The 27,692-nt window shown below is 37.3% G+C and overlaps 1 protein-coding gene and 1 long non-coding RNA gene across 2 annotated transcripts; one reads left to right on the top strand and one right to left on the bottom strand.

The window, feature by feature from the left end:
- On the bottom strand, window positions 1–25,910 carry crb2a (crumbs cell polarity complex component 2a). The gene is made up of 13 exons (XM_065243938.2): window positions 25,624–25,910; window positions 10,715–11,374; window positions 10,047–10,242; window positions 9,820–9,959; window positions 9,555–9,713; window positions 7,593–7,706; window positions 6,558–7,511; window positions 5,785–6,341; window positions 5,416–5,581; window positions 2,571–3,441; window positions 2,350–2,466; window positions 1,538–1,664; window positions 1–1,324 (listed from the first exon to the last, which is right to left on the bottom strand). The coding sequence occupies exons 1-13, from the start codon at window positions 25,715–25,717 to the stop codon at window positions 1,103–1,105; spliced, it is 4,377 nt and encodes a 1,458-aa protein (XP_065100010.1). The 5' UTR covers window positions 25,718–25,910; the 3' UTR covers window positions 1–1,102.
- LOC135721588 (uncharacterized) lies at window positions 10,991–24,855 on the top strand. Its single transcript, XR_010521512.1, has 3 exons — window positions 10,991–11,068; window positions 23,201–23,290; window positions 24,552–24,855. It is a non-coding gene; the product is annotated as an uncharacterized lncRNA (long non-coding RNA).
- Window positions 25,911–27,692: the final 1,782 nt, after the last annotated feature.

Here is a 27,692-nt window from a genome sequence, read left to right as displayed (position 1 = left end):
AAGAAAAATATATTAAGTAAGAAAGTCATTTATTTGCAATGTAGGCCACAAATTTCGATTTAGCAAAATAGGGGTAAAGAAAATCGTACAAATTCTTACGATTTAGTTGCCTTGTAAATTACGTATGACGTAATTTGCTTGTGTTGGATGTGATGGTGCCTTCCTACTTATGACCTCAACATCACTGATTTCTTTCCATTAGGAAAAATGTATATGTTGAACAGTGCATTATATTTGAATTATTTTGTATCCTCATGCTGCCACAGAGATTGATGGAAAATGTAGCACATCATAAGCATCTACATTCGTTCTGACATACAAACTATGGTCACCATTCAAAGTTAAAATATTTTGACTGATAGCAACATTTTTAGTTGTGTGTGACCAAAAACATATAGCATCCCAATCTGGAAAAGTAACACTTACAAAAGTTCAGAGCTCCCCACCGGAAACGTCATGGTTGTGTTCATGTTCTCATCTCATAAGATTACCCTTGCGTGACTTGAAGGCATCAACAGACAAAAAAAGTAACTAGTCAGTGCCTTTCTTCATTAATACTGTTTTATAACACATATATCCTACTGTATCTTCAACCAGGTGAGTCCATGAGGCCTCTGCAATCCAGATGTTTTATAAAGAAGACAGGTCTGTTGAAGATAATACTGTAGGTAGACTGTAAACTGTTATTGTCCCCTGTTTCCTTATAATGTACTAATGTCATACTGACACAGTTCACGCATATATATATATATATATATATATATATATCCATAAAGTAAAGAATCGCATTAAGCCCAACTTCAAATTTTTGGACTTGAAAGTGTCCTCCTGGATATTTAACTCCGCAACTTTTCCTTTTCCCCAAGAGTCAGTGTAAGGGTCCTGTTGTATTTACACAATAGTTGGAGACTCATTATGGTTCTGATGATGTAAATAGGATGCATTTATCCTCAAAAAATGACAGTAGATTAGTGGAGTGTAAATGATCCACTATTTTAATGCATGGTTTTCAAGCTGCCCTTCATCTGTTGCATCTTCAGGATGCGGTGGTAAAAGTTTTTGCTCCACAGACTCTATATGATTACGTCTGTTGGCTTATTTTTCATATAAGACGCTCCTCGGGTGGTACTTTTAACATGCTGTCCATCTCCAAGCGTGCACCAGCAAATTCCTGTTGGCTTGGGGAGTACGTTCCCTCCGACTGACGTTTCCTACGCGCGGTCATCAGCATGAAAATGAGACCGATGGCCACCAGAAGCGCACAGCCACAAACCACTGGAACAGCAATCGCCAGCCACGGGATACGATCTCTGTGAGACTGTTTCTGCAGAGAGAGAGAAAACTGTTCAGATTAAGCTATTAAAATAAGTTTGCATTCTCATTTTTGCTTCCAGTACATGCATTTGGCAGACACTTTAATCTAAAGTGACATATGTATACTTTGGGATTGAACCCACAACCTTTGCACTGCTTATGCAATGCTCTACCGATTGAGCTACAGGAACAAAAAAAATATGTTATGAATGTTTTTACATACATTTGTTTCACAAAATTGGCCACTGAATCCCGCTGGACACAAACATTGAAACCGATTTAGCCGATCCAGACAGGATCCTCCATTTAGACACGGGCCGGAAGCGCACTCGTCAATTTCTGTCTCGCATCTGAATGAAGAAAATGCAAATGCATACGGTCAGAAAATCGTATATTTAACTAAAGTTTATGTTCACATTTAATGGTAACAAATGGAAATTCGTTAAGTTTGTACGGTGACCCAAAGGTGCACAACACCATAAAAGGAACACACTGCCTTTTTGGGACTTTAGCTTATTCAATGTATCCCCAGAGTTAGATTGGTCTATACATGACCCTTTTCATGTCCGTGCGTGCCGTAACTCTGTGTGACGCAACCACCGCTAACTTATCTTAGCACAAAATAAATGGCTCCAGCTAGCATACTGCTCCTCACCACAGGAATAGTATAGTAATAATATAGTTCCTAGTATGTATACGGTTATGTATTTGTATATGACCTTATTATTTGTACACGCTGTGACTAAATAAATCACACAGAAATAGGAAAATAGGCATTATTTTGTTACTTATTGGGAGCTGTATGCTAGCTGGAGCCATTTACGTCCAGTCTTTGTGCTAAGCTAAGCTAGCGGTGGTTGCGTCAGACAGAATTACGGAACGCACGGATTATCTAACTCTGAGGGATACGGTGAATAAGCTAAAGTCCCAATAAGTCTGCGTGTTCCTTTAAGTTTGTTTACGGTTTAATTTTGTGCTGTTCATCTATGGGCCCTCATACATCTATAACTGTTAATCCATTACAGTAAATCACACCTGTCTCCTGTGAATCCTGCTGAGCAGGTGCAGTTCGCTCCCCATTGTGTATCATGACACACACCATCATTTTCACACACAAAGTCCATTTCACACTTCAGAGGAGGGTAGTTGTACCTGATAATCCAAAACACATGTATATTTGAATACCAAACTACTCTCAAATTTTTGTATTTCATTAAAGACCTCAATCTGAACTCCAATCAGTAATGCGTACTCACTGGCAACGTGTCCCGCTGTACTGAGGTGGACAGATACAAGTGTAGCCATTGATCCCATCCACGCAGGTGCCACCGTGTTTACACTGCGACCCCTCACATTCATCCAGGTTTTCTGAGCAGACGGGTCCACCGTAGCCTGGGTGACACACGCACTCAAACCCATTAAACTTATCATTGCACTTGCCGTGGACGCAGGGTCCGGAAGCACACTCATCAATTTCCTTCTCACAGGTTGTCCCCTCCCAACCAGGTGGGCATTGGCAGCCAAAAGTATAAAAAAGATCCACACACGTGCCACCCTGCCTGCAGGGGTGAGAATGGCACACTGGTGCCCCAAAGCACCCTAGGCTTACATACTCGTCCGGACGTCGCCAAAACCGAGATGTTTGAGGTGCTTTAATATTGTCTAGAAACGGAAGGTAGACGTCACCCACCCTCACCGTGCCCAGGCACCCCGTGTACGTCTCTGCCAGTGCTACTTCACTTGACCGGTCGTTGAGGAAATGTAACCTCCTGGCAGGCACAGGAGCACTGCTACCATCAATGATACCATCCACCCAAATCATCCATGGTGACGCGTCACTCTCTGAGTAGGCCATGGACACGAGCAGGTGATGCCAGTCGCCATCTGCAACACGTCTCCGTCCGGAGAAGATTGCAGGTTCCATACTGTTGTCGCTGTGAAGCTCTACGTGAATGACTGAATCCACCATTCCAATTAGGAGAAGCTCCACCCCTCTTGATGCACGCAATAATACAGCGTTTTCCTGTCGTGTACGCAGCTCTAGGGTAACATTGGTCACCGGGGCAACTAGGGTCCCTTGGGCACTGTAGTGTAGTGGGGTGTTGTCGAAAGTTGCATTTGTGATACCTGAAAAGAAAAAAAATTATCCAATGTGTTATTTCTTTCAAATGTTGGTTTCAGATTTAGATTTTGTCATAATGCACTTGTTGTAAGTAAAAAATCAACAAAATTAGCAACAAATATACAATGTTGCTTCAAAATTTGTATTGTTTTTAGAATTTTTTATATTTTTACTGAAAAATGCTAACAGAAGAATATATTTTTGCTAGGGATGTACCGATACAACATTTCTGTGCAGATACTGATATTCAATCACTTATGCTGCGTACACACCAAACGCAAAGGATCGCTTTCCTCACTCTAGATTTCTCGTGGGATTTAACTTTGTGTCATGCAAATTTTTTGCTTTAGTTTATATAAAGTTAATATTTTCAACTTGCGCAAAGATGCATTCGAGGCGAATAGCGCATTTTTTGACGGCAATTGTGGTGCATTATTCGCATCGCCCCGTGCGAGTTTGCGTCTGCTCGCGTCTTTGCATTGACTTTGTATGTAATCTACTTGCGCAAATCATTGAATTTGCATTTGGTATGTACGCCCCATTAAAATGACATCTACCGATACCGATAGTTTTGCCTTGAGATTTGTACAAATTTTACGAGTTGGCTAATTCGTATGGATTAGTACGATGTTAATCATGCAAAAACGTATGATTATCATAAAAACATTTAACCGATACTACATTTCTCTAGCCAATAGTATGTTATAAATATATGCTAAATATATTTTTGAATTAGAAAATGTTGATATAAAGATTAAAACTAAATATATTTTAAAATGTATTTCAAGGGCAAGCAAATACATTTCTAATTTGAAAACCCACATGGCAAGAAATGTTTTCTCGGACAAAATATATTTTATATATATGCTAAATACAATCTTATTTTATAATATATTTTTGAAGTTGAAAACATATTTAATTTTAACCTTTTCAAACCTGTTATGTTACAGGTTTGTAACATAAACACATTTTTTTCTTCTAATGTGACATGAATATATTTTCTTGCTTTAAAATATATTTATTTTCAAAATCTATTTCAAAATATACAATTTTTTTTTAAACATATTTCAGCAAATATATTTTTTGGCAATTTTTTTGGATATTTAAAAAAATATTTAAAACATATTTGCCATATTGGATTGCATGTGTACATCTGTAAGTGTGCGTTATAAGTACTATTGCGTTCCTCACTCTAAATTACTCGCGGGACTTAACTTCGTGTCATGCAAATTTTTCGCTCGAGTTAAATATTTTCAACTTGCGCAAAGATGCATTTGAGGCGAATAGTGCATGTTTTCACGGCAATCATGGTGCATCATTTGCATCGCCCCGCGAGAGTCTGCGTCTACTCGCGTCTTTGCATTGACTTTGTATGTAATCTACTTGTGCAAATCATTGAATTTGCGTTTGATATGTACGCCCCATTAAATGACATCTACCGATAAGTACTGATAGTTTTGCCTTTTACTTCTTGTTTCAAATTATTGTCATGCAATCCTAAAAGTGTAGATTACGCAACTTGATGCGTTTCTGATTTCCAGCATATAATCTGCCCTGATCATTTGCTGCTTATAAACAATCGGCCGATGTCCGATAGTGGGAAAAATGCTTTTATCTGCCAATAACAATTATAAGCTGATATATCGGTACATCCCTATATTTTTTCTTCCAATATACTAAGTCTGCATATCCTGATAGGCCAGCCTGATTTAACGAGAATTTTTACATATTTTACAAGTTGGCTAATTCATATGAATTAGTACGATGTTAATAGTGCAAGACGTTCGATTATCATAAAAACCAATAACAAAACCCCGCCCCTAACCCCAACGTCACAGAGGTCAAGGAAAATCTTACAAAAATCTATAGTCGTACAAATTAATAAGAGTAAGCCACCTCGTAAAATCCGTACAAATTGCCATGAGATAGCATTGGATAGGTGAGTTATCAATCCAGCTGGGTGCAGAACATAAACCTACATTCAAAACCGTCCGACAGATCCACACATCGTCCACCATTTACACAAGGATCGCTCACACACCACACTCGGTTTTCGCACGTCTTTCCGGTAAAATCTCGTGGACAGGAACAAGTAAAGTCATTCCATGTGATGGTGCACTCTCCTCCATTCATGCAAGGTTGCATCTGAAAACCAAAATAAAGTTCTTAGAGAAACGAAACAACATCTGCTTTCTTCCACTGACTGTAATTATGGGATGAATGAAATAGTAAATAGTTTTCTTGTAGCTCATTAGTAGAGCAATGTGTTAGTAGTAATGCACTTGTAAAAGCTTCTTCCAACTAATGTTAATGTAAATGTAATGTAAGCTGCATGAGCACCTACATACCTTGCATTTGTCATCACTGATGCATCCCAAAAGCACATTTTGTGTCTGACTTGAGACATATACAGTCTCACTGATGCTACCGTTCCATGCTTCCTTATCCAAATGCACATCATCCAGTCTCAGGTCCTGCAGGCAGCCTTTAAAGTGGCCTCCCCACTCGGCTCCGCCCTCACCTGGAACCCCTCCCACATACACCAGGTCTCCTTCTAGAACTTCCAAGTCAGACAGTGAGCCCAGTCCAACACGCCAGCCTTTGTGGATGAAGAACACCTGACCATCCTCGACGTCTACCTGCAACAGCCGCTTCTCCCCATCGCTGACAAACTCTGGGAATGACAATACAGATGACTTCGCCACAGAGGTCACCTTCACTCGTCCCATTTGCAGGTAGACAGTAAAGTAAGGTTCCCCCGCCCTGCGAAACTGAAGTAACATTCCATTCGACTGAAGCGATCGCAGGAAGAACGTCACGCTGAAGTTTCTGCCGAAATCAGACAGCAGTTTAAACGCAAGAAAGCTGGCGGAGTCCTCATGACCGAATGTCCAAGATGGGTAAGCTGAGAAGATAAAGAAATAGAAAGTGTGTGAGAAAGAGATGGGGTTGGGCAAAATTCAGAATATAAGAATTGTCCCTGAATTCAACATAAATTTACGAAATAGAATAAAAATTTGAAAACCTTTCTCAGATAAATTCTTAATGGTGCACCACCCTTGTGGGACATGATTTTGTCTTATTTACTGATGTTTGGTTCAGACAGTGTGTGGATCAATACCTTGGGTGCATTCATGTCCATGGTAAGGTCTATAGCAGTCACATCGGTAGTCGTTCCAGAGGTCGACGCATTTTCCTTGTTGAGAGCAGGGCTGTGGGTCTATCTCACACCATTCAGTCTTCATACATCCCATCTCCATGCTCTCATCCTCATCACCCAGATCACGGGGTAGAACATGACGTCCGTCCACCTGCAGGTCCTCCATACAACCCAAAAATCCATGCCCGCCCAAAGTAAACTTCAGATACTCTTCTGGTACTCCACCAACATACACCTTTGTCAGGCTCTTATGGGTCCAAAAAGGTTTATGGTCATCCAGGAACTTGTTTTCCACCCTACATGCTTGACTGTCACAGCTTTGCAGAACAAGTTTGGTAGACTCTTGAATGCTCACCGCTGCCTCATGCCAAACTCCATCACTTACGAGACCTGGCAACCGTGCCTCCACTGGCGCTCCGACGTCCGGGGTCATTCTGGTAAGAAGCTCACCCCCAACAATTTCCAGGGACAGGAAGATTTCGGCATTGCCGCGAAAGAACAGCAGCACATCTGGTAGGGTGGTGCGGAACCGCAGACGGACCTCCAGGGAAGGGCTGAGATTTGCTTCTCTCTTTCGGCGCTCAAGTTGTGGAACCTCAAACAGGAAGAATCTCGGTGAAGAGAATGAGAACGTGGTTGGTGTAGAGCAGACGTCATCGTAGAAACCAGCCGCACAGAGACAAGTATGTCCATGTTTTTTTCCATCAAACCACGGCAGGCAGGTGGCGCCATTTTGGCACAGGTGCTCAATGCAACCACGCAGCTGCACGCTGCACTGAGGTCCTCCCCAGGGCAGAAGACCTTCCTTAGGCTCTGGACAGTGGCACGTATATTCACCCACTCTATCTTCACATATGCCTTCGTTCAGACAGGGGGCGCTCTCACACTCGTCTATATTAACCTCACATTGCACACCTGAGAAAAACACAAAGCACAAGGTTAATAATAAAACAAACAGGCACATGTGCACTTTTCTTCACACGCGCAAATACTAACCTGCAAACCCTTCTGCACACAAGCATGTGTACGCATTTACAAGATCCTCACAGCTGCCTCCATTGTGGCATGGCTTGGACGCACACTCATTTATGTTTATTGAACAGTTCTCTCCTGCGGAAAGTAAATAAAATATATAAGTAAAATGCATAACCCATAACCATATATGGGAAAAAAATAATTTCTTTAGCCAAAAATATGTTTTAAATATATGCTCAATATATTTTTGAATTAGAAAATGTTGAAATAAAAATTAAAACTAAATATATTTTAAAATGTATTTCAAGGGCAAGCAAATACATTTTTAATTTTAAAACCCACATGGCAAGAAATGTATTCTTGGCCAAATTATATTTTAAATATATGCGAAATACAATCTTATTTTATAAAGTATATTTTTGAAATTGAAAACATATTTAATTTTAATCTTTTCAAACCTGTTATGTTACAGGTTTGTAACATAAACACAATTTTTTTCTTCTAATTTGACATGAATATATATATTCAAAAAATAAATATAATAATATAATATAAAAATATAATGGTGAAAAATATCAATATTTTTAAACATATTTCAGCAAATATATTTTTTGGCCATTTTTTGTATATTTTGAAATATATTTAAAAAAAATTAAAGTGATAGTTCACTCAAAAATGAAAATAATGTCATTAATGACTCACCCTCATGTCGTTCCAAACTCGTAAGACTTGTAAGTTCATCTTCGGAACACAGTTTAAGATGTTTTAGATTTAATCCGAGAGCTTTCTGACCCTCCATTGAAAATCTATGTACGGTATACTGTCAATGGGTCAGTTAGAATGTGTTGAAGCATCGAAAATACATTTTGGTCCAAAAATAACCAAAAATATGACTTTATTCAGCATTGCCTTCTCTTCCGGTTCTACTGTGAACCGCGTGCACGAGACTAAAGTCACTTGACTGCAGTGATGCGGCTGACGTACGACGCGGCTGACGTGTTATCTGGTGCGCTCCTGCTGTTTTTTTTTGTGAAGTTTGTCTGAGGCAGACGCGTGCTGTAAGTTTGAAAAAAAACAAGAACTTTGCAAACATGTCTGAGGATAACATGTCGGCCACGTCACTGCAGTCACGTGACTTTAGTCTCGCGCACACGCTTCACAACAGAACTGGAAGAGAAGACAATGCTGAATAAAGTCGTAATTTTTGGACCAAAATGTATTTTTGATGCTTCAACACATTCCAACTGACCAACTGATGTCACACACAGCAAAGAATGACTTACTTACTTAGTATTTTTGTCTTTTTTTCAGTAGAAATATCAAAAAATTCTTAAATCAATATGTATTTTCTTGATGAGCAAAATGACCAAAGAAAATAATACTAGTTTTTAGACAAAAAATATACAATTTAAGTGAATTTGTGCTTAAAACAAGCAAAAATATCTGCCAATGGGGTGAGAAAATTTTACTTGAATTAAGTGTTTAAGAAAAAAGAAATCTTATTTCACATTTTTTTTCTCACCCCATTGGCAGATAATTATGCTTGTTTTAAGGACAATTTCACTTAAATGGTATATTATTTGTCTTAAAACTAAACTAGTTACTTGGGTCGTTTTGCTCATCAAGAAAAAGCATCTTAATTCAAGAATTTTTAGATATTTCTACTGAAAACAAGACAAAAACACTAAGTAAGAAAGTCATTTTTTGCAGTGCAGACTACTTTGATGATGTTTTTATGACCTTTCTGGACATGGACAGTACACCGTACATAGATTTTCCATGGAGGGTCAGGACACTCTCGGACTAAATCTAAAACATCTTAAACTGTGTTCCGAAGATGAACGGAGGTCTTCCGACTTTGGAACGACATAAGGGCGAGTCATTAATGACATTATTTTCATTTTTGGGTGAATTAACCTTTTAAAACATATTTGCCATATGGGATTGCATGTGTACATCTGTATGTGTGTGTGTTATAAGTACCTGTATATCCTGGCTGGCACTGGCAAACGTAACCAGCAGCGTTGGCGTAACTGAATTCAGAGTGCGCAGGTTTAGACTTCTCAAAACATTCACCGTCGTTCTCACAGGGAGTATCGGCACATTCATCTACATCCACCTCACAGTTATCACCCTCAAAACCTACAAACACACGCCAATATCAGTTAAGAGCAACAAAAGAGTCATTTCTTGAACTCTCCATTTAAATAGAGACTTGTGATTCTTTTTGGATATTTAAGGGAGTTACCTGGCCAGCAGGTGCAATTGTAGTGGTTAATTCCTTCTAGGCACGTTGCTCCATGCTGGCATGGATTGGAAGCACACTCTGGAATATCTTCTTCACAGTGGTCACCCATAAACCCAGTCCCCTCACATTCACATTCGTAACTGCACAAAATACACAAAAGCAATCAGGGCGGCCATTATGTGCACGGCTCCCATTCACTATTTAGCTTTCCCTAGTCGTGCCCTTACCTGTCAATGAGGTCATGGCAGATTCCTCCATTCTGACATGGATCGCTTTGGCACTCATTGATATTAACCTCACAGTCAGACCCTTCAAACCCTTGGATGCAGTCACAGGTGTACAGTCCCACAAGATCGTGACAGGTGGCGCCATTTTTACAGGGGTTTGACTGACATTCATCAATTTCTATCTCACAGTTTACTCCTGAGGAGAAATTGAACAAGATGTACAATTCACATAACAGAGATACCATTGCTTGAATTCAAAATATGAGCTTGAATCAACAAACTTTATAACTTATGTTGTAACCAAACTGTTCATGAGCCCCAATCACTTCCATAACATTCTTTTCTCCAACAGTGTAAGTGAATGGGGCTCACGAACGGTTTGGTTACAAACATTCCTCAAAATATCTTCCTTCGGGGTTGATCAAAACAAAGAAATTTGTGGTTTGTAACAACATGAGGGTGAGTAAATGATGACAGAATTTTTATTTTTGGGTTAACTATCCCTTTAACAGTTTCTAATTTGTGATTGGCTATCAGTATGTTTGAATTTTTTTTACATTTTTTTCTGACACTGTGACAGTGATTTGCATTCTCAATGAGAAGTGAATATTGCTTATTTCTAAAAAATATAATGAGAGTTGAGTGAAACACACATTCAGACAGATTACCTGTATATCCAGGTAGGCATTCACAAATATATCGATCTTTCTCATTAATACACGTTCCATTGTTCCTGCAAGGTCGGGATGCGCACTCATTGATGTCAATCTCACAGTTGTTTCCTTGGTAACCCGGCACGCAGAAACAGAGGTACTTATTCACTCCATCCAGACAGATGGCGCCATTCTGACAGGGGCGCGACGCACACTCATCCACGTCCTCTTCGCACGTCTCTCCCTGAAAACCGTCAGGACAGGTGCACTCAAATCCATCCACTCTCCTCGTACAGGTGCCGTTGTTCAAACAGGGTTCATCGATGCAATCTGTAATACGACGGCTGCAGTTTTCTCCTCCAAATCCAGGTGGGCATAGGCATTTGTAGCCGTTTAATTCGTCCACACATTCAGAAAGTAAACCCACGCAAGGTCCACTTTCACATTCGTTGACGTCATTCGGGCAGGTGTAATGTTCTGAGCCCGGTTCACTCACACAACCTTCACATTGAGCAAACACGCACGCGTCGTACAGTTCCTCGCAGTTCTTTCCTGTGTACCGGATACCTTCACGTGAACAGAGACATACGTAGTCGTCCATCGTGTCCACGCACGTCGCCCCGTTCTCGCACGGTGATGATGCACACAAATCAGATGAACCTGAACAGAATATTCCTGAAACAACAGATTTATTATTGTGTTTGTTAGTAATGTTTTTTTTCTGACTGGCAATGCTAAACTAAATTGTGATTATTCATTATTTTTTGTAAGATTAATATTAATTGCATACGCATCATAAGATAAGACAAGGCTCATATATCAGTAGTGATGGGAGAAACGAAGCTTTTCGGAACTTCGAATCAATTGAACCTATTGCTTCGTAAATTGATTCAGTTTTTCGAAGCGTTCGAAACACCATACACGCTGGCGACATCTGCTGTTCAAAATAGTGTAAAAGCAGCAAGATCTGTCCAAACATTTGACACTTTTTACAAAATAATAGCAAGATTGTTCTAAAAATATGTAAATAAATTATTTAATTTAATTAAGACATAAATTAAAAGTGTATTCTGTGTTGTTTGTTTTATTTATGGCAAACACATCATTAAAACGAACTCCCTTTTTAATGCTGCACATTTATGTCATTAAACCTGTCTATAAACAAAACGTAGACAAATTGGTAGTGTTATTAGTCAGAAGGATGAATGTTTTTAATTAACTTTTATAATAAAACTGACCCGCGTTCACCTACACTGATCATTTGTGATCAACTCCCCTTGTTGGTGAATCGTTGTATTTTCGAAACGTTTCGAAACAGTTATGACGTAATGAAGCCTCGTTTTCTAAAATCACGTGACTTTGGCAAGCTTGAAACAAGCTCCGAACCAATGATTCGAAACAAAAGATTCGTAAATGTTTCGAAGCATCATGAAGCGTTCTTCGAAATCACTCATCATGGTTCTTCAATAGGGAGGTCCTGGGACCCTTGGGGGTCTATAGTGGTATTGTTATTAATCCTCCAAATGTTGTTTGAATGCAAAATAATGTTTTTGGAAAAATGCAAGTGGGTATCAAACACAAATTTATAATTCTAATTCTGGCACAGTGGCCTAAGACTTTTGCACAGTACTGTATATCTATGTATGTATGTTTGTGTAAAAATATACTCCACACCATTTGAAAAAGTTTTTGAAACACTTTCCACATTCAAATAATAGTAAAATCAAATGTAATGGTGCTACATCTTAATCATGTGAATGTAGGAGGCACAGTGACACTCAGGAACAAAGAGTAAAAAAATCTTCAATGTCAGCATTACACAAACCAGGCCCATCTAAGAGTTGCTCTTTATCATTGTTAGCTCAAAAAGGTGATTTAAACTTTGAACTAAAAGGTCAAAATTGAAAGATATGTTAAAAAGTTTGACCTTGTGCATCTGTATGCAGTAAATTGCATGTTTTGTGCATATGCGCACATGTCTTTGTACAAGCTGAATGAGGTGCTCGGCATTCACCGGGATTTTCCCGTAAAATCCGACCAATGGCACGAGAGCTCTTTGAGTCATTGCAAATTCCTGTTATCTGCCTGACCTCGACCTTCTGCCCCCACCGCTCGGATCCATTAGTGTGGCCCACCCATCCTTAACCTTCATTGGGCCCCTCGTCCCCCTAAACTCCACACCCCCACCCAACTCTCAACCATTTTGTGCCCTGGCCCCCTTAAACTGGCTTTGATCAGGCTTCATCCCAAATATTCATTCAGGCGGAAGATATTAATGAATGAGCAAAAGGAATGAAGTGTTGTGCCCGTGTGTGTCCATGTGGATAAACTATGAGTGTTGTGCATGTAGCAGGCGTGGACTGGAAATAAAGTGTTTTGTTAAAATGCTTCAGAAAACTGAAGAAAAGGAAACTGTGTGTATCTTTTTACCAAATTTTCCTACTTAGATGCCAGTAAGTAGTTGGCAATGCTACTATCACACAAATCCAATCATTTGATTTTGTCATCATGAGTGCTGTGACTTTTAGTTAACACTGTGTGTAAAAGAGATTAATGCTGTGTAGGTTCTAATTGATCTGATGTTCCTCAGACAGATTTAGCGTAAGCTTTTTGAGAGAGAGAGAGAGAGAGAGAGAGAGAGAGAGAGAGAGAGAGAGAGAGAGAGAGAGAGAGAGAGAGAGAGAGAGAGAGAGAGAGAGAGAAGCAGTGACCATGTGTAAGATCTCAATGTCAGGCACCATCAAGTATAGCTTTGACTTTTTTTATTTTGTTTTATACACTGTAGCTGTTACCGTCTGAGAAAACAATCTATTACTCCATATTAGGGGTAATGTATTAAAGTTACATTTATTTAAGTTTGCTTTTTAAAAAATTTGAATACAAGAGAAGGTCAAGGTGATCTAAAATCTCTACACACTTTATTTGCTTCTTTACCGTTAAACTTTGTTAAAATTTTGGAAGTAGTTGGCAGCGCTATGCGGATGCTGGGGTGTTCTCAGTGGTTTCTAATGCATTGCTAAGTGGTTGCTGGGGTGAACTGGATGGTTGCCAGGTGGTGGCTTACTGGTACCAACTCTTAAATCTCTGATAATAAGGTCTCCAGATATGGTTTGGGTCTCTCCTTCAATGTAGGTTTTCTTTCTCATTTTCAGGTAATATGAGAAAGCTATAAAAAAATAAAAGGTATTGTATGTGCCTACAGTATGAATGAGTTATCATCTACACTAGGGTGGTCCTTATAATGGGTAATTTTCAACTTTCATCCCCTAATTTGTTTGGATATCAATAAAATGGAATTGTTCCTACAATATTGAATATCTAGAGGTTGCTCAAAGCTTTTAAATATTTCCGAAATGTCATATTTTTGCAAAACTTTACTGTTTAAAAACGCACAACACACATAAAACTTCTTGGAGGGTAAATTTGTTCGTTATTTCAGTCCCTTCTGATCCGTGTAACCATATAGCGGACTTGCTTCGTGCTGCTTCAGCCATTGTCTCAGTGTGTATTGTCTATGTGCTTTATTTACATTAAAGCTTTCTTGCTTTGAAAGACATATTATCACAACTAAAACAGGAGTAAACCTCTAAATATTAATTAATATTAATATTATAATTTATTTATGTAAACATATTGGTGGGGTGAGAGCATGAACTTTTAAAAGTTGAAAAATAAGGACCACCCTAATCTACACACTCAAGAACAAAAAGGCACAAAACTGTACCTTTTAAGATACAACTAGCCATCACTGGAGTACTGGGTACTGTTTTGGGAACAAATTGTACACTACAAACCTATTGTGTACCTTAAAGGGTACAGTTAAATCTTTTGTTTCTCTAGGAACAAAATTGTAATTCCACAGTGGGATAGTTCACCCAATATGAAACTTTTGTCATAATTCACTAACCCTTATATTGGTCTAAATCTCTCCAGGTTTCTTTCTTCTTGTTTTGTCTAAAATTAAAAAAATTCATTGCATAAAATTGCATAAATATCCTGCATATTTCATCCTATTTTTTAAGAAAACGTGCCGCAAGATCTAAAAATACTTTTCTGTAAGGACTGACTAATTCGTTATTGAAGTGTAATCCTTTTTAAATGCTGGTTCGTGACACCTGTCGCTGTGTGTTGTTAAAAGATCACTCTATAGAAACCAATTTCAGTATCTATCCAATTTTTACTGCCCGTTACTCGCAGCTGAGCTGACATGAAACAAAGCTTTACAAGTCATTTGGTTCTTCTGTCATATGGGATGCAGTGTTACATCAGACACCCTACCCCCGGTCCGGACATTCAGTCGGACTGACCCAGCTAGTGCCCGCTGTGTTAGTCTTAGTTTCCATAGTTACTGCTAAGCTAATTTGACCCAGAGACGATGGGATGTTGCCCTCTGTGACCCCAGATCTACCTCCTCCCTCCTTTTCTTTCTCTCACTTTCTTATGTCTGTTTACCTCTGATGTCATTTGCTGTCTGTACTTTTAGAAATAAAAAAATTCATGAGGAGCCACTACATCAGGTGAACAGTGATATCAGACTATCGATATGAGGCAGGTATATGCTTATGGTTACTAAAATATAATAATGAACAACATGAACTTAAAGGAATATTCCATTTTCTTAAAAGAAAAATCCAGATAATTTACTCACCACCATGTCATCCAAAATGTTGATGTCTTTCTTTGTTCAGTCGAGAAGAAATTATGTTTTTTGAGGAAAACATTGCAGGATTTTTCTCATTTTAATGGACTTTAATAAACACCAACAACTAACACTTAACTCAACACGTAACAGTTTTTTTCAATGGAGTTTCAAAGGACCCCAAACGAGGCATAAGGGTCTTATCTAGCAAAACGATTGTCATTTTTGACAATAAAAATAACAAATATACACTTTTAAACCACAACTTCTCATCAAGATCCCGTCGTGATGCGTCAGTGTGACCCCACGCAATACGTCATGACGTCAAGAGGTCACAGAGGACGAACGCGAAACTCCGCCCCAGTGTTACAGGTGTGTTGGAAGAGGACCGTTCCTACGTTGTTGTATGTCAACTGATGCTAATTAATGTCTTTGTGTCAGTTTAATGTTTACAATGGTCCGCAAATGTGCGTTTTATATATGTAACGCGTGACCTCCCTACGTCACTACGCATTTACGTTAGGTCGCGCTGGACCGGATCTTGACGAGAAGTTGTGCTTTAAAAGTGTATATTTGTTATTTTTATTGTCAAAAATGACAATCGTTTCGCTAGATAAGACCCTTAATGCCTCGTTTGGGATCGTTTATAGTCCTTTGAAACTCCGTTGAAAAAACTGTTAAGTGTTGAGTTAAGTATTAAATGTTGGGCTCTATTAAAGTCCATTAAAATGAGAAAAATCCTGCAATGTTATTCTCAATAAAAACATAATTTCTTCTCGACTGAACAAAGAAAGACATCAACATTTTGGATGACATGGTGGTGAGTAAATTATCTGGATTTTTCTTTTAAGAAAATTGAATATTCCTTTAAGGCATTTATCTATTTAGCTTATGCATGCACATGTATGCATTTGGCAGGTGCTTTCATCCAAAGTGTCTTACAGTGCATGCAATCTATATCGTACATATCCTTTATCATAATTTTTTTGGGGGGATTAAACCATGAGCTTTGCGTTACTAACAGAAAATAACACAAATGTAAAGGTGTGCAGCGATGCCATAGAAGAACAATTTTGTTTTCTTCAAGGAACCATTCAGTCAAAGGTTCTTTAAAAATATCTCACCTTTTTATAATCTGAAAAAAATTATGTTAAAGAGCACCTATTGTCCGATTCATGATTTTACATTTCCTTGTGTGTGTATATAATGGCGCTTTTCCATTGCATAGTACCCCACGGTTTAGTTTAGTTTGGGTCGGGTCAGCTCACCTCACTTTGGCGTGGTTAGCTTTTCCATCGAGTTTAGTATCACTTCGCAGTGGGAGGGATTATAGGCGTGTCGTTATATTTACGCTGCCTACTGCTGAGACATCATACACGTGAGAGCGTTGTTGTACATTCCCATACATTCATTTATTTCTCAGTCTGCCACAAAATTAAAATTGGCCACCACAAATAGATGTTTGCACATCGCGTTTATAACTACCTCTGTCTCACATGACAGTTTCTGTTCAAACACCCGACCCGTGGCGTCAGTCGACGGCGCTCCGCTGAGCCTCATTCAAGTTGCATTTAAGCATATATAATGCGGACGTGCACGTCGCGAATGTGCCGCCACAAACTGCAAGTCTGGAAAAAACTGTTATGGTGTCCCGGATTCCCAACCTGCGGATGTTTTTCATCGCTAAAAGGGTGTTTGGAAACTTATAGCAGAACACAGATAACAACATGTTTGCTTGAGACAGCGCAAGCTAGCAGTAAGCTAAAGCTAATATTTACATTATAGCGATGACGTGACGATTCTCTCAGGCCAATCAGTGATCTACAGTGTTTTCACGTCACGTTTGGTATCAGCTCGGGTCGCTTGGAACCCCAACCGAGGTGGTACGAAAAAAAGTATCGGGTACTACGTACTGCACCCAATGGAAAAGCTCCCAAAAGTAAGCTGACCCGACCCAAACTAAACTAAACCGTGGGGTACTATGCAATGGAAAAGCGCCATAAGTGTGTATTAGTACATGTTAATGATATGCAAAAGGTACAAATCCCAAAGTAAACGATGACAGCAGGCATAGTGATATTATGCAGTTCCTCGAATATAGTCCCCTTGGTTACTTTCAATGGCAGGGGACTATTTTCGGGCAGTGCGTAATATTACTACGCCTGCAGCAGCCATGTTACAACAGCAAAGTCCTTGTTTATTACGCCAGTTTGAGAGTGTAGTCCCTAGCCATATCTCCCAAGAAAATCGCAACTTTTAATTTTTGGTTGGTCTTAGTACACGATATAACTACAGAAAAGTCAAGTTTTAAATAGAAAAAATATCCAAACTCTTTGGTTATTTTTTTGCTTGATGCTAATGGTCTAATCAGATTCAATGGATTATGCTAAGCTATGCTAAAAGTGCTAGCGCCAGACCCGGAGATCAGCTGAATGGATTCCAAAACTGTAAGAATCAAAAGTTTAACTCTAGGGGAGCTGGAAAATTTTCATATTTTCAAAAAAAGTGGAGTGTCCCTTTAAACCGGTCATTTCTCCCGCTCGTGTATGAAGGATTCGCCCACAGACCATCCCCTTAAAGTAATCAGAATAGAAGTGGTTAAAAGTGGACCAAAGAGATGGATTTAAACACCAGGTGAAAATGTGAACGCGTTTCTCTCGTCTACCTGTGATCCGATTGACCAAAACGCATCCTAATACAAGGTATATAAACAGCCTTTAAGAGTGTAGTAGTTAATGTTGAGCATCATCAGAGATTGAGCAGGCCTTTAATTTCACGTACTGATCTGACTGTAATCCTCTCAGTGTGGTGTGTCAAACAGACAAGCTTTAGTTTGGTCTCAATAGTAAGCCAGGCAGCTTTGTGATCTCTGACTGTGCTTTCCTGTCTCCTTACTCGTTGGCAATTAGACTCTATACAGTAAGGACATCCCTCCAAAACCTCTTTACAATACTGATGTTGCTTGTTATGGTTTGTTCCAAAGCAGCTTAAACAGTAAATGAAACACAAGAAGGAAATGAAAAGAAAGTCCCAGCATCATCCAACAATTGAAGATGCCCACATTGGATGGTCCTTTTGACACTCAGTGTCTTGGCAGCTGTAGAGTCACTAAAGCTTCTTTACCGTAAGCCAAAACGTGTAACACGTGGTTTCTTGGCACAACCTCACACATGTCCACTTGTATCAAATGTTCTTAACCTTTCCGGGAATCAAACACTCTCGCGCTTTCTTCCCAGTCTAAAACAATTACATTTTAATCCAAAGTGACTTACAAAAATGCCACCAGCAGTTCATCCAAAGATCATTTATGATTAGAGAAGTTACAACACAAAGTCAACAAGAATCCATAATCATCAGACAAATGTTTGCTGGACACTTAAACACACAGGTGTCACTACATTATATAATTACATAAGCAGGTGGTATCTCTTGGTGGTTAACAAACATTTAAAAAATTTTTACTTTTGACTTGAGGTTTTGTTAAATTACTAACGGGTACCAAATGTGACCCTGGAATACAAAACCAGTTAAAAGTCGCATGGGTAAATTTTGAGCAACAGCAAATGGAATGGAATGGGTCAGAAAAAAAAATTATGCATAAAAAGATCATCCAATGAAGATACCGTAAATAAAAAAATTTGCATTAGTAATATGTGTTGCTATGGGGAACTTTTAAAGGGACATTTCACAAGACATTTTTAAGATGTCAAATAAATATTTGGTGTCCTTAAAACTTCACATATGTATGTACTCTATCTCAAAATATCATATAGATAATTTATTATAACATGTTAAAATTGCCACTTTGTAGGTGTGAGCAAAAATGTGCTGGTTTTGGGTGTGTCCTTTTAAATGCAAATGAGCTGATCTCTGCCCTAAATGGCAGTGCCGTGGTCGGAAAGTGCAGATTAAGGGGTGGTATTATCCCCTTCTGACATCACAAGGGGAGCCAAATTTGAATGACCTATTTTCTCACATGGTTGCTGAGTTGATCTTTTTCACATTTTCTAGGTTTATAGAAGCACTGAGGACCCAATAATAGCACTTTTTATATATTTTTTTCATGATATGGTGATTTTCTCAATATTTTGATTCCAGCTTTTCATCTCAGCCAAATATTGTCCTATCCTAACAAACCATACAATGATTGAAATTTATGACTGGTCCTGTGGTCCATGGTCACACATTTTTGTTAGGATTTATAGATGAATTTGCTAGATAAAGTGCATAATAAAGGTATCCTTTTAGAAAGTGCACATTTGTTCCTGAAGGGTTGACTTTGGTACAAAGTCACATCTGTACCTTAATGGTATTAGGACCTTTTTAAAGGGTACCAGTGATGGCTTATTTCTGACAGTGTACAGGTATCTTGACAGTGTGACCGCTGGTTGAGGTTGTCACATTACCAACTAACTTTGACAACCAAATATTTGTATGATGTTTCAAGAGTATGTGTTTATATATTTTACACATTTTTAAAGCCGCATAACAGTGCATTGCAATAATCATTTGCAGAATAAAAGTTTTTTGTTTACATTGTATATGTATAATAATTATGAATATATATAAATACACACACCTGCATGTATATATTGTAGAAATATTTAAATTTGTATGTACATTTTTATTTTTATATATAATTTGTCATTTATATATAAATACTTAAGATATAAATATATTATTTTTCTAAAAATTATATATGCATGTGTGTGTATTTATATATACATAATTATTATACATATATGATGTAAACAAAAACTTTTATTCTGCAAACGATTAGTTGCGATTAATTGTTATGCAGCCCTGCACGTTTTTTGTATCTTTTACAAAAGATGCCATTAGGGTTCATTTTAATAATGCAAATCGTAAAATTATAAAAGAAATTCCTTAATGTTTTTATGCCACACATTTGTGAGACCTTTGAGTTTTAAAATATCTTGTCAAGAAGCCAGTCTAAACGTGATTCGGATTAAAGTGTCTGCTAAATAGGCCTATATTCGCATGTACTGTATGCATTTGGTAGATATGAGCATTGCATTAACAGTTGGTCATGGGTTTGAACCCAGCGACCACACAAAATGCAATGTAAGTAGCTTTGGATAAAAGCATCTACCAAAATGCATACAGTACATGCAAATGTATTTAGCCGAATCGATTTACAAAAGTGAGGAAATAATAAAGTGATTCATTTTAGGTAGACAATCATATGAGATAGTTACTTTCAGCATACAAAGTTTCAACAGCTCTTAGAGAGAAATCTTCATTTTAGATGGTGATGAATGTCAGTAAAATTACGTACTTTCAATAAGGGAGATTTAACTGGAACGTTGTCACCTTTTGATCTGCCCACATTCCATTTTAACATATTTGTGCTCTCTTAAGCTTGTTGGTATGTGGACAACATCCAGATGTATGACACGTTTAGATTTTAGGTGGAGTAAGTGGTGTAGTGTCTGTGATGATACACGCTGGAGTTTCACAAGCGTCTCTGGTCTTCATCCGACAGGGACATTCTCCTGTCTTCAGTACTATTTAATACTCTGGATGTGTGTGAATGTTTTAGGTTATCTTGAACGCTGGAGGAATGTTAGCCATGCATGTTTTAAGAGCTGAAACCATCGCTCTTACCTCACACACTAACTCGCTCTTCGCCCTGATACCAGCTGTCAATCAAACAAAACACCACCCCTTACGTTTAGGTAACCGTCAATCATCCCTGTTTGTGCCTGAGTTCTTGCTGTGAGGGTGTGATAGGTTAGTTTTACTATTTAAAAGGGTTGCATATTGTGTGTATGAGGTGGTTGCATCTGTATGTGTGGGTTTTTACACCTTTTTAGGAAAATGGTGATGCAGCGTTAACATACTGTACTGTATAAATCTTTTCAAGTTTACTTGACTGTAAAATCTGTGAAATCTGTCAGGGGTCAAGTGATGGGGAGACGATCAGCCCTATGAGATAACACACGATTATTCTGCATCTATACAGAGATATGGGTGGGGACAGATGGATTTCAGAGAGAGCGAGAGAGGGCAGCTGTGAGGTGATGTGAGACAGGACTTTTGAGATAACCTGTGATCTGTTTATTTTCCCAGGCATAGGAGGAGTGTGTGTATGTGTTTGTATGCATGCTCGGTCCTTCCATGTGATTCTAAAATGATGATTTATAGTATTAAGGAAATGTTTTTGCTCCAAAAGTGAATTTATAGTTGATGTTGGCATCAACATGATTAGACTACACTCTTAAAAATAAAAGTCCTAAATTATGTCATAAAAAGCATTATTGGCACTACCGAAAATGTACCATGTTTTTGTAGTTACCATGTTTTTTAATGTATTGATTACCATTGCCTAAACCATGGTTTTACTACAGTTACCATGGTTTGACTATGGTTTTACACTGAAATAAATGGGTAAGAAAGAAAAACTTTGATGGCACCTTGATTTTTAAGAGTATTAGCAATTCTTTGTTATTCTATACACTGTAAAAAATACTTTGTTGACTTTCAATTTTTTTGTTGAATCAACTACAGGTGAGTTGTTATAACTTATAAAATATAGTTGAAAAAAAGTTAACTTCATTTTATAAGTTGTAACAACTCATCTCTTGTCAAGATAAATAATTGTAAGTTGACATGACTTTTAAATCTAAGTTGATTTAACAAAAATGTTTAAGGCAGCAAAGTATTTTTTACAGTGTACTGTAAAAAAATCCTTGTTGCACTTAAATTTTTATGTTTAATCAACTTAAATTTACAATTCATTTAGACTTTCTTGATTAGTGAAGAGTTGCTATAAATGATACAAATATCATTTGAGTTAGCTTATAACTTTATTTTTACAAGCATCACCTTAATTATAATTTTCAAATTGATTAAACTTGCAAGCATTTTTGTCAAATCAACATAATTTGTTAAGTTAAAGTAACATAAAAATATAAGTTAAACCATTTCAACTTGTTTTTATAAGTTATTTCAACTTATTACAGGTCAAAACTTAAAAAAGTTGGTTGAATTGACTTGCAAAACCAAGTTGTGATTCTAAAATGATGATTTATAGTATTAAGGAAAATTTGATCCATGTTTTTGCTCTAAAAGAGAATTAATAGTTGATGTTGCACTGTAAAAAAATACTTTGCTGCCTAAAAATTTTGTTAAATCAACTCAGATTTACAAGTCATGTCAACAGAGATGAGTTGTCACAACTTATAAAATATAGTTGAGAAAAGTCAACTTATTTTATAAGTTTTAACAACTCACCTGTAGTTATAACAACTCATCTCTAGTCAAGATAAATAATATTAAATTGAAATGACTTGTAAATCTGAGTTGATTCAACAAAAAAATGTAAGGCAGCAAAGTATTTTTTACAGTGTGGAATCAACATGATTTTAGTTGTTTTAACTTCATGCTGCATTTTTTTACAGTGCACTAATTTAACCCCTTTATGAGTGTATTGTAAAGAGACACAATTGTTTTTGTGAAAAACTGAAACATTGTTAACTTTCTATATGTTTACTGATCCACATAATTATTTATAATTTTATTTAAATAAATAATTTTAGTTATTTAATAGCAACTCTATCTGTAGCCTCAAATGCTCATTAGCATAATTTTGACTCTAAAGTGTAGTGAACTCGTGAATTTATTCTGTCCTGCCGTGTGAATGTTTTGTTCTCTCCCTGCGTGCATGTTGGGATTAAGAGAGGGGGCAGGGTGCATTGTAGATATTTTCATTGAAAAAGTCATGTGAATTCCAGGATCCCCCCCATCCATTTTTCTTAGTGCTTGATGCAGACCACAAAATCAGACCACAATTTTACACACAAGTCCCTCATTAACTCTTAATAATCTGTACACTTCAGGCACAGTGGTCTAATGATAGTTCAACACTGCAGACCCGGCAGCAACATCTGAGATCAGGATGATGAGTTCTGACTAAGCCAAGCGATAATGTAAGTGCCTACCAAGTTTCCATTTTACACAACACTTAAATCCACTTAGGCAACACGTAGACATTAACCAGAGCAACATTATCATGCAAATTTGCTTTACCGGAACAGGGAGTATATTAAAATAACCTTCACTTGCATTTTGAGTCTTGCACCTCATTTTATTTGACAAACTGAGACTAAATAAGCTCTGCAGCTCAGTAATGATCTGCATTTGTTAACTTTTTAAATTCAATGAATGGATGTCATTGGTGACTGATGCATTGCAAAAATTTACCGTGGTGTCCATCAACACAGTTGATAGGGTTATTAAGGTAAATTTGCAATGGGAAATATGCACACTGTTTTCTCCCTTTAGTTATAAAAGTAATGTTTTGATCAAAAGATCTTCATCAGGCTTCATCTTTTGATCGAAACGTTGCCAATAAAGGGAGAAGAACATTGTGTGGATTTCCTCTTCATCATTTGACATACATTTTGATCCAGCACCTGGCCAACACAATGCGGATGTGTGCACTTAAGATTACTTTTTTTTGGTAAATTTGTAAGGGGCATTTAAAAGTTGACTTTAAAAATTTAAAATGTAACAATCTGTCTCATGGGGAATGTTTTTTTTTTAAATGCATAAACATTATTGCAAAGTGTTAAATACTTTTGCATGTGATCATTACGACCTTACAAGAAATACACAATACAGTACAAACTTTATTTACAAATGCAAAATCTTTTGCAAAGTAAATAATGTAAATGTGCTCCTGTTTACACTGTTCAGCAGCGTTGGGTCACATTGGGTTAAATTAACCCAGCAATGATATTTGAACTAACAATGGGTTAAAACGACGCAACGTAGGTTAAATTGCAGTGCAATGGATTGGGTTCGTCCCTTTTTAAAAATAACCCAGCATTTAAGTGTAGCTAACATTGTGTTAGCAGCGCAAAAGGTCATGGGTTCGAACCCAAAACATACTGATAAAAATTTAAACCTCTTCTAATGGCTTTGGATAAAAGCATCTGCCAAATGCATAAATGCAATGCAAATGTAAATACAACTAATGAATTACATTGTAGACCAAAAGACCCACCACTATTAATGCTATGTCCTAAAATAATCCCAAGGGCAACAACACCACATGAAGAAAACCAACAATAACGTTTACACACAATTACACGCCCTGTTTACTTTTATGTGTTTACAAGCATTTCAAAACCACTTAAAATATAATCCACTTTAATATTCCTCATATATATATGATCAACGCCACAGAAAACACAGCTTGATCGTGTGATCGGATGAAAGACCGTTAAGCCTACGGTACTCAAAAGCAAACAGAGCTCGGCTAAAAGTGCTTAACATGAATTCCTCCCTCACACCGTTTCCAAATGACTCAGCCACGTTGTCATGGCAACGGGAAACAATGGCACCCACCCCCCAAACTTTTTCTGTATCAGACAGCGGCCTGAGAGCGGGGCAGAATCGGACTGGATGGACAGAGGGAGGGAAAATAGAGACAGGGATGAATAACCTCCCCCAAACTCCTGTCTGTACCACGCACCGCTCATATCAACTACAGATCGAGGGAAACAAGAAAACACCTATACACAATGATGATGGACTTTTATGCTTTCATATAAATGAAATTCGGGAAGATGAGATGTCTTGTAAATAATAAAATGAATTACAAGTTTTAACAGATTGTTAAATTTTGACTGCTTAGCCTTTTTCTGGACTAAAGTCAGTGCTGATGCTAAGGTTTCTAGGGTTTTTTTTTCATGTTTTTTTTATCTTTGGTCAGGGAAAATCACAAAACTAGTGATCAGCAAGTTGCAAAATATCAAATCAAAACTATTCAGTGGCTTATTATTTGTTTAAAGAAACATCGCTATAATAATTAATATATTATAATAATTAATAGTAATTTATTAAATATATATTATATTATATTTATATAATTTTTTATTTTCTTTTTGTGGAGTATGGATAACAATATGCATTTGATTTTTTTTGTACATTAATATAAGCAGAGTAAAATTTCACACAACATCCAACCTGTTGCTCTTGACTCTGAGAGAGCTAAAGAACAACTATAAACTATATACATCTATATACATAAAGTTTACAAATAAACACATTTTGACTGCATTTATCCATCATATTCATAAACATTTACTTTTAACCTCTTTAAATCATTGTCTGAAAACAGTTTCTGCATTCTTGTTCTTATATGATTATCATTCAGAAGTCAACATACAGTACATTTCTTCCCTAAATATCTTAACATATTTGAGATCTTTCTTTTAATATAAATTCTGTAAGTATTGAAATAGAGAGCGCTCACCCCATTTGAACATCATCATTGTGAGAAATAGTGTCCTGTGACCATTTAGATGGACTTTCCTGATCTCCATGGTGACGTGAGACACTCCAAACATCCCAAAGCAAATGTCCCGTCGGCTTAATGTCTTTTTGAGTCCTTCATAGTGGCACAACCTTCAGAAATCAGTTTAAAGTTATAAGTTCCTGTATGATTCTTTAAATCTCTTCTGTTGGTTGTAATTCCTATAAGCGTTCTGAGTTGACATGAAGTTCCTCTGGACAGCATCAGAGAGCAGTAAGACTCTGAGCACAGACGGTAATGAGACTAACACTCTCTCACCCAATCACACACGGACTTACATCACTAATCACCCAGAGAGAGAGAAAGAGGAGGGGCGAGAAAACCCGAAGTGGACTTCACCAGGACTCGGTGTGTATTTGTGTATGCAATACTTTAGGGACAATCTGATAAAAGCTTTCTTTAGTGATGTCCTCAAATGTTTCATAAAGTAAAAATATTGAGACATTGCTGGAAACAAAATAATAGAGATACAGAGTTACACTGTTGCAGTTAGATAGACAACAGAAGACCTGGTGAGATTTTTTATTTCACGACGAAATAATGTTCTTTTTGTAAGAAAACACTGAACCCAAGTTTTTTTTTTCACAAATTAAGACAATTCAAAACCCCTTCTATAAGTGATTCCCTGCTTATTTTTTTTTTTTACTTTGTATAATGAGTTTGTAAGATCTTGCATCCTGCTGAGTTTTAGGTATCTCACATCCATATGTATTAAGGATTTATTCTTTTCTGTGTACAAAACAACTATTTATCACCTGTTTTTTTTTTTTAAAGAACAGTGGTTTTCATTAATAACCAGATTAATACACTTGCAGAATAAAGGTACAGAAGTTGTCATTTTGGATACATATGTAACATATTAGGGACAAAAGTGTACTTTTTGGAAAGTTACCGCCCCAGTGACAACTTTTGTACCTTTTTCTAAGAGTGTAATATAGTTCATAATAACCTCCAAAAAAATTTATATTCTAAAAAGATCATATTACACAGTTATTACTGAAGCTATTTGTTATTATACTTTATAAAAGATCAAACGTTTATGTAAAGTTGTGTTTGTCTGAAGTTATCGTAATGTTTAGATGAAATAATAAAACAAATAATCCTGTCACATTTATTTATTGTATCTGTGAGTCATCACGTGTTTTGTTTAAAAAGAAGAAACTGACTTCACACTATTTTGTTTTCTGAATAAGGTGTCCATGACTGTGTGTGTGTGTGTTTTGTTTCTGGATGGTGACTCTAGTTTAACAGCATGTAACAATGTCCACTGGCCTTGAGATATGAACAAATACTCAGTATGCTGACTTAGTCTTTCTGTGTCATAAATGTTTGTCCTTTAAAGTGCTTAGAAAATCATATCTGCCCTACAAGAGCATTGATGTGTCATATCCGGAAACTTTAATGGTTTCAGTTGAACACATTTAACTTCATGCTGATTTAGCATCTTAAATCTAAAGCCAATGCAAAAGTGAAAACTGGCCTGAGATCTAAGCATACTGTCAGTCACTAAAGAAATACTGTATAAACAAATTTGAGTGGGGCAGTCATTGAATTAAACAACACAGTCTCACGGCAAGTAGTGTTATAGTAATGATTAATTTATTTGTGTTTGCTGACACGAATTTCTGCTGTTTTTTGTGTCTCTGGAGACCAATGTCTTTTTCGTCCTTCACGAATTTCTATCAATCACTTTTCGTGTCTGTGGCACAACTTTCTTTATCGTGTCATTTTATATATTTTTTCTCATTGTTCTTTCCTATTTTTAAATCATTGTCGCTTGGGGTTAGGGTTAGATTTGGTGTTTGCGTTAGGATGTAATTTTATGCATTGGTTTCAACATGTTTTTCGTCCGCTTTTAAAACTATTCTCGCCTGGAGTTGGGGTTAGAGTTGCAATAGTGATGCTAACCCAAACACCAAGCGACAATGGTCAAAAAATAGAAAACAACGATGAAAAAACTAAATATAAAATGACACGATAAAGAAAGTCGTGGCACAGACACGAAAAGC

Source organism: Paramisgurnus dabryanus, chromosome 18 (genome assembly GCF_030506205.2).
Source record: "Paramisgurnus dabryanus chromosome 18, PD_genome_1.1, whole genome shotgun sequence".
NCBI lineage: Eukaryota > Metazoa > Chordata > Actinopteri > Cypriniformes > Cobitidae > Paramisgurnus > Paramisgurnus dabryanus.
The sequence above is the reverse complement of the archived record's forward strand: the minus strand, read 5'-3'. Positions and strand labels throughout refer to the sequence as shown.